This window comes from Anabas testudineus, chromosome 24 (genome assembly GCF_900324465.2).
Source record: "Anabas testudineus chromosome 24, fAnaTes1.2, whole genome shotgun sequence".
In the NCBI taxonomy this organism is placed as follows: Eukaryota; Metazoa; Chordata; class Actinopteri; order Anabantiformes; family Anabantidae; genus Anabas; species Anabas testudineus.
In genome coordinates this window covers 17,356,045-17,363,101 of record NC_046632.1, presented here as the reverse complement: position 1 = coordinate 17,363,101, position 7,057 = coordinate 17,356,045, and the positions used below count along the sequence as shown (strand labels likewise).

The window sequence follows — 7,057 nt, the reverse complement described above, 5'->3', positions numbered from 1 at the left end:
TGACTTCCATCCTGGTTCGGAGTTTAGGGTCCATTCAGAAACTTCTGTGACCTCAAGATAAACCCCTCAAAGTGACATAATATCCCAGAAGGAAATGCGGTTTCTCAACATGATTAATAACGTTCAGGAACATGTGCAACATCACAAGAAACTCATGACATACTTGAGGGTTTCTATAGTTTTCTTACATCAGTTTCCACAATTCTAGGTATTAATTACAATAGTTTCAATAGGTGCTGGTTTTACATCAGCAACAAACAAAGCGGGTCATGATTTTTCCTTTTTTCTGGATGATTTAAACACTCAACATCTGCAAAGTGTTTAATTTGAATTACAAATGAATAGTTGTTGTACTGTAACAACACATTACTTGATGAATTATTACATAATCTTGAAATTATTTTAACTGTTTATTCTCTAGTAAGGTGAAGCTGCAGGTCTAAACGTTGGGAAGTAAAATCCTAAAAAAGACAAAGCCAGGATGTGAGCCCTGCGGTGCTCCAATCAGTGGAAACCTTTCAAAAATCCAGTAGCTTCCATAGTTTTACTATCGGATATCATTGGTCTGTTATCTTAACTGCTTTTCCTCTTAAAGGTAATGAGAGTGGTGGAGTCAATACCAGCTTTGATTGGGTGAGAGGTGAGCTACACCTGGACAGGTCAGTTCAGAGTCACCTGATTCCATGTCCTGATACGGTGAAGGGAGCTGGAGAAAACCATCACACTGAATGTTCACTCATATAAAATGATCCAGAAACATCTGGAATCGTTCCATTTTCTGAAACAATGCTTCACTGAAGTGTTTCTTTACTTTAAAGCTGCTTCTGGGAAGATTTAGTGAGATTTACAGGATTAGTAAAGATGAGTTTCCCCACTTACAAAACAGGCCAGTAGCACGTTTTGGCATGTCGTTGGTCAGAGTAGAACCGAGGGGTTAGGATTAGGGTTGCAACATAGACACACTAAAGTTCTTACTTATTCATAAATAAGTAATATTTGATGGCACAATGTGCAGATCAGGACACGGTGTTAGGGAGAAGTACCAAAAATCCACAAGTTAAAAATTGACACAGCATGTGTCAACAGCATGCTGATGTAACACTGCTTCACCTAGAACATATCTGAATATGCACTTTATAACAGTTTCATCATACCTAATTACACAACGAGCATCATGTGCCTTTATGGTTTATTCCATAAAGGCACATGTCTGCGGTCTCATTTTTTTGATCCAGTGCTATTTTTATATTGTTATTGGGTTCAGTGATACTGGATCATATTAACCCATTACTGTCGGTGCTATATTCAACCACACTGGATCATTTCTATCTTTTTATTTTTCCACTGTGAATCAACAAAGTATATCTGGTTTTCTTTAGTGATTCTGTTGAATCACCCTAACCTCAAAGGAAAATGTCAATTTAATCTTAATAAACTCAGTTAAGGGACGGTGAGTACATATACTAGGTGTACTGAGTAGGGATTTTTACTTTATAACGTTTTCAAGTCAAATATCGTACTTTTACTCCACTGAGTTAATAAAAATTTGTAATACAAACTGCAGTTTAGTCTTAAGATTTTATTGATGCTGAAATTCATAAGCTGCCCCACAGAATGTAAAATAATTATATTTATTACATTTAAAACATATGGTCAACAAAACAACAGTGTATAAAGTCATTAAATCCTTCTTTATCAGCTACACGTGACTTTTTAAACTTACATCAACTTAAAATAGTATTTTTGAGCCGAAACATTTTAAATGCAGGACTTTTACTTTCTACACGGTGGTAATGATACTTCAGTAAAACATTTACTTTAAATCTATTTACATAATGGACTGATGAATAAAGGCTGAACCACCAGAGGACTCTCTCCACTGTCTTCACACCTGTTGCGTCACTACTTCACCTCCAGTCGTGGTGAACAGCTTCCTCTAGAGGTTCAATACCGCATCACACAACGGTCACATCAAGTTCCTGTACACTTGTCACTAGTTAGTGAGCTGCATCCTTCCTTGGCTCAGACTGAACGAGGTGCGTTGTTCTCAGGCTGCAGGCTGCACGAGGTGGAGGACGCGAAGGAGCAGTGCATGATGGGACAGAAAGGCTCATGGGACCTGAGAGCTTCGCTGAGCAGACGCTGCTCCTCAGACAGAGAATCTACCTGGAGACAAACAAGCAGAAATTCACGAGCAACATCACCCCGCTATTTATTTCATTGGCAGAATCCAGTCTGGAAAATGAATTCCTCATTTGATGAATTACCTCTCTCCTCAGCTTTTCTGTTCCTCTGCTCCAGCAGCTCACAGGTCTGGAAGAGACAAGTGAGGGAAAAAGGAAGGAGCAGAAATTAGGAATAAACACATCACAGATCGTGCTCATGACCCTCGTGATATCAATGAGAATCATTTTGTATACTGGATATTATGTTCTCCAGTCTCTCAGTCCAGTCTTTAAGGGAGCTCCTGGATTTCTGATCAGTACTTTGTGACAAAATATCAACAATTTAGTTTAAACTGAATTCTAACTTCAATCCTAAAACGAAGTCTTGACCCTAAAACAACATTTTAAAGCAGCAAACAGATAAAATTCACTCCCAGTATCCTCAGAGCTTCAAAACATGCACCTGATGCAGCAGGTCGGCTCTCTGAGTTTGTCTCTTCCGGCTTTTCTGGGCTGCGACTCTGTTCTTTTCTCTCCTCTTCTTCCTCCTGCCTTCATCCTCTGAACTCTGTCACACACACACACACACACACACACACACACACACACACACACACACACTGTTTATACACAGTTGCATTAAAAATAATTCAAGAGTGGCTGCAAATTAGGTGCATTGGCAAAATTTACAAATAATCACCTCTTTGCAGTGAACACAACTAATGCAGTTCCTCCAAATTCAACACAAAATCCAACTTTTAATGACGACTGCAGTCTCCAAATGATTCCACACTGTACTATCATCGGTTGAGGAAATATCTGGGGTGACTGCTCTGACGCTGACAAAAACATCATGCCGTCTGTGAGGAAGCTGAAGCTTTGGCGTCACTGGACTTTCCATCAGGACAACAATCCCATGCAAACCTCAAGGGTTTGGTAAAGGAAGTCCTGAAAGTTGCTGTCACTGCACGTTCGCACATTTTGCAGCTACACCTAGTTTGCAATGAGGGTTGAATCTTTTTGTTTGCGCCTACATCATGTTTCAGTTTGAACTAACCTTCCCATTCACTGTCTTGCAAATATCTGCCAATCAAGTGGCCACAGTGGTAGTACCCTTTAACCACAACAAATTGAAAACACCAATGTTTGCGACCTCTGACCTCCCTGTAGGGACCAGGTGCAGTTTGCACCAGCACAAAAAGAGAATTACAAACAAACAAACACAGTAGAGGGATCTTACCCCACATCCTTCACACAGATGGTCCTTCTTGCTGTTCTGATCAAAATGGCAGAAAGAATCACAGTCTGACATCACAGCCCTTTAATATGTAGGTTACAATTAAAGGGAGAAAACGCGGGAGGATGGTTCTGTCAGAAAATAAAGTGTGTTTTGTGGACTGGGCATCGTGCTGTATGAAGTTAAAACAAGCAGACAAGAGTTTCACTTCAGCTTCCTTTTCACTTTTCAATTTCGCTGCCGTTTTAGAAGAAGCAGCGAGGACAGTTCACATAAGTCATATGACTCGAGGCTGCAGCAGAGCAGAACACAGCAGAAGGTTTTCATACAACTCGTCAACAAGTTTTAGTGGGTGACATTCATTCATTCATTAACATGACGTAAAGACACTGTGGGTTATTTCTGAGTTACTCCCACATGCATCTAGATCCCCAAATGTTATTAATCCACAGCTAAAAATAGTCCCTAACAAATGTTCGAGTATCTTTTTATAGATTCAAAGAAACTTTAGAATAATAGACGGGGACATGACGCAAAGTACTGAGACAGAGGAACACATTTTAGTTTTGGTTTATTTATGGAGTTGAGAGGAAGACAAATTAGATACAGACAAGTTTACAATTCAAATCAGTAGAAAGCGTAAATGTAAGAGAAGTATAGCTTACTAGTAAAAGCTTACTAGTCTATAGGTGGCTGTGATTCAGAAGATGGAGTCCAACAGTCAGTTTGGCGTCTAGATCGTCCTCTTCATGTCAGTAAATTACAGGTTGCTGCAATTTCTCCATTGGAATCAATAAAGATGTTAAAATAGGACAAATAGGACAGATTTTGATGTTTCAGAAGGACTCGAACGCCTCATTTCATAATGTGAGAAAGTGCTAAATGTAATTTAAGACAGTGTCCATGCTCCAGACTCCTGCCCACAACATTAAAACAATCGATGGTGCTAACAAGGATCAGGCTTGTGTCAAGTGTTGTGTCCCACTGTGTTTTGGTCAGGAAGAACATGTGCCAGGTTATTTTATACACTGTGTTATGAACAGCACCATCTTGTGGTTCTTCCTGGGATCTTTACTACACGTTGGAGAAAATATTTCACTTTGTTCAAAATTAATCGTATCGTTTTACCCACAGCTTTTTTCCGTTTTGAGCTGAAAAACTGTGCATGTGTGGAAAAACAAGTATATAAGTCCATCCCATCATCTTAATTACTTCACTCTGGTTCGGCCTCTCCCCCAGAGTTCAGTTTCTTGTAGCACTCGGTGACTGCTGCTTCCTCTAAGGCTCTCTTGATTGGCTGCCTGCTCCTCGCAGGTTCATGCACAGGAGGTGAGAGAGCGTCTGATTGACCATTAGAGCCGAACACCGCTCTGTGAATGTCCAGGGTTGTTTGACTGGGTTTCATGTTGAGGATCTCACAGAGGCCTTCAGCTTGTTTCTGCAGCGTGACGACTGACTGCACAGAAACAAGAGTCATCAAAACACATTTTTTTATTAAAAGTCACAAAAATTGACATGGGTTTGGTGCGTTACCTTTATGATCTGAATGGCTGATTTCACCATCCCAGGGGCTTCTGCTGACAAATAATTCATGATGCTCTCTGGTGAAACAAGACCAGTACTGTTACTGTTTACTGGGTAAACTAATGAGCATTAGTAAATCACGTGTTGTCATGTGTGCATCTCAGGCAACAAACTTTACATGAAGAATTTGTAAACTAATCTTTATGTCATAGTGGAGTTTGGTGGAATCTGTGACATGAAACCAAACTCTATACAAAAAAACACAGATTTTTATGACAGCTGTATGGGTGTTAGGTCAAATCAGATGTGCTGAATATGCTGTAAATATTTTGCTTAACACAACTACAGACTGTGAATGAAAACACTCGGACCCTTACTATACACCCAAAATGTTAAAACTCAACTCTGAAGACAAATTATTTTATCATTTCGCGATGATATAACCTGCTGCTAAATTTATATCATGTCTACTGAAGTTTACTGAAACTCACAAGGTGAACAAAAAGCTCTGATGCATTTAGATATTTCAGTTTAGGGTGGGTGAAACTTTCAAATGTCCATCTTAAAGAGAAGTAGTTCTTCCTGATTATATGAAAGCAGGAAAATGTCCAGTATAGCGCAGTATATACAGATAGTTACACAATCCCTATGTAATGTCACAGTGTACAGTAAACAGCTGCCTCAGATCAGAGACATGGTTCTGTTACTTTATAAATAATAAAAACTGGTCTAAAATGTTCCATGGTTTCCAGAATGTGTGAAAATTATTAAGTGTATTATTAATTATTAAGTGTACAGTAACTACCGTGATCGTGGTCTTTAAACACCTCATCGGGTTTGACTGTTTGCTCATACAGCCCCTGAGAAACAAAGCACAACACAGCAGCAGATGTTAGTGAAGAACAAATCCACTCTCTGTGCAGCACAGGTGTATTTTTTCATATCTACTTATTTTTACACTTTTACACATTTACACATTACACACATTTTACTCCACTTACAAATAGAGCTACTTGCATGGGTGGTAGACAAATAGACAATACAAGACATTAAGTAGTTGAAACTATCGTTGTATCAAAAAGCAACTAAATTAAATTAAAAAAGAAATGATTTCATTTTACAAACAGTAGTAAATCATAAAAACACATCCCAAAATTATTTATAGGACTGGATCAGTGTGTGAAATGATGATTCTATATATTTGTTTACTTCTTGGGTAATGTGAGCTGCGATCTGCTCCTTCATCAGACCTTAATCAAGACAAACTGTCTTTGTGAGACACCCACCATGAGTTTACGTTCAGCTTTGAGAGAGTGGACCACATGAGGCAGGATCTGTTTGGGGAACGTGCGGCGCCTCCTTGTGGTCTCGACAATGGTGTCATCCAGCAGACTTTCCAGATCAAGAGCCTCGTCCTCTGTTGGTTAACAGGACAGAATTTAGGACAATGACTGAGTAGATCATTTCACTGTTACAAAGAAGGTTATTCACCTTCGACGTCGGGTGCCTCCTCCCACGGTTGTCCTTTTACCAGCACATTGACTTGAACGGCTGCTTCAAAGTTCTGCAGAAACAAAAACTAATCAGTGAACACAGATTTAACAAAGGGCTCGACCATGAGCAGCTCAACTTAAACACATCAACAGTCCTGCAGACGGAACAAGTCAAAGTACATCATCATTAATGCAAACTTCAGGGACAACTACTATACATCTGGTAAATCTACTTATTTTCTTATACAATAGTTCAACAAGTTGTCAGAAAACTTAGAGTTAGGGTTGGATATCAACAAACATTAAAGGGCTTAAATACGAGGTTTTGTGAATGGAGTTTGGTGTTAAATTCTGACACCCACCGCCAGAAGCTCCTGTAGAACAACTCGCTTCGTATCCTCCGCCATGGCCGGCTGTCCGTCCAGGGCTGTCTTTAAAATGTCTTTGTATTTACTTATCTGGTGAACAACGTGTTTTTTAGACGTTACTTGAACTCTGTATTCCTGATTTGTTTCCTCTGTGGTTGATGTTTTATTCTGTTCAGACTCCATCTTTACCGCCAACTGTTTATATTCTTGACGCATGCGCATAATGGAATTAGTACCTTTCCGGTCCGACGGCTAAACATCCCCCTGGAG

General features: G+C 39.5%; 2 protein-coding genes across 2 annotated transcripts; both read right to left on the bottom strand.

Moving 5' to 3' along the window:
• Positions 1-1,594: 1,594 nt before the first annotated feature.
• Positions 1,595-3,536, bottom strand: batf3 (basic leucine zipper transcription factor, ATF-like 3). Its single transcript, XM_026341740.1, is given in 5 exon segments — positions 1,595-2,166; positions 2,268-2,282; positions 2,284-2,313; positions 2,629-2,733; positions 3,406-3,536. Coding segments are annotated over 5 exon segments (366 nt in total). The 5' UTR covers positions 3,478-3,536; the 3' UTR covers positions 1,595-2,022.
• A 706-nt stretch (positions 3,537-4,242) lies between these two features.
• On the bottom strand, positions 4,243-6,977 carry nsl1 (NSL1 component of MIS12 kinetochore complex). Its single transcript, XM_026341494.1, has 6 exons — positions 6,782-6,977; positions 6,418-6,490; positions 6,213-6,343; positions 5,732-5,786; positions 4,936-5,003; positions 4,243-4,858 (listed from the first exon to the last, which is right to left on the bottom strand). The coding sequence occupies exons 1-6, from the start codon at positions 6,968-6,970 to the stop codon at positions 4,616-4,618; spliced, it is 759 nt and encodes a 252-aa protein (XP_026197279.1). The 5' UTR covers positions 6,971-6,977; the 3' UTR covers positions 4,243-4,615.
• Positions 6,978-7,057: the final 80 nt, after the last annotated feature.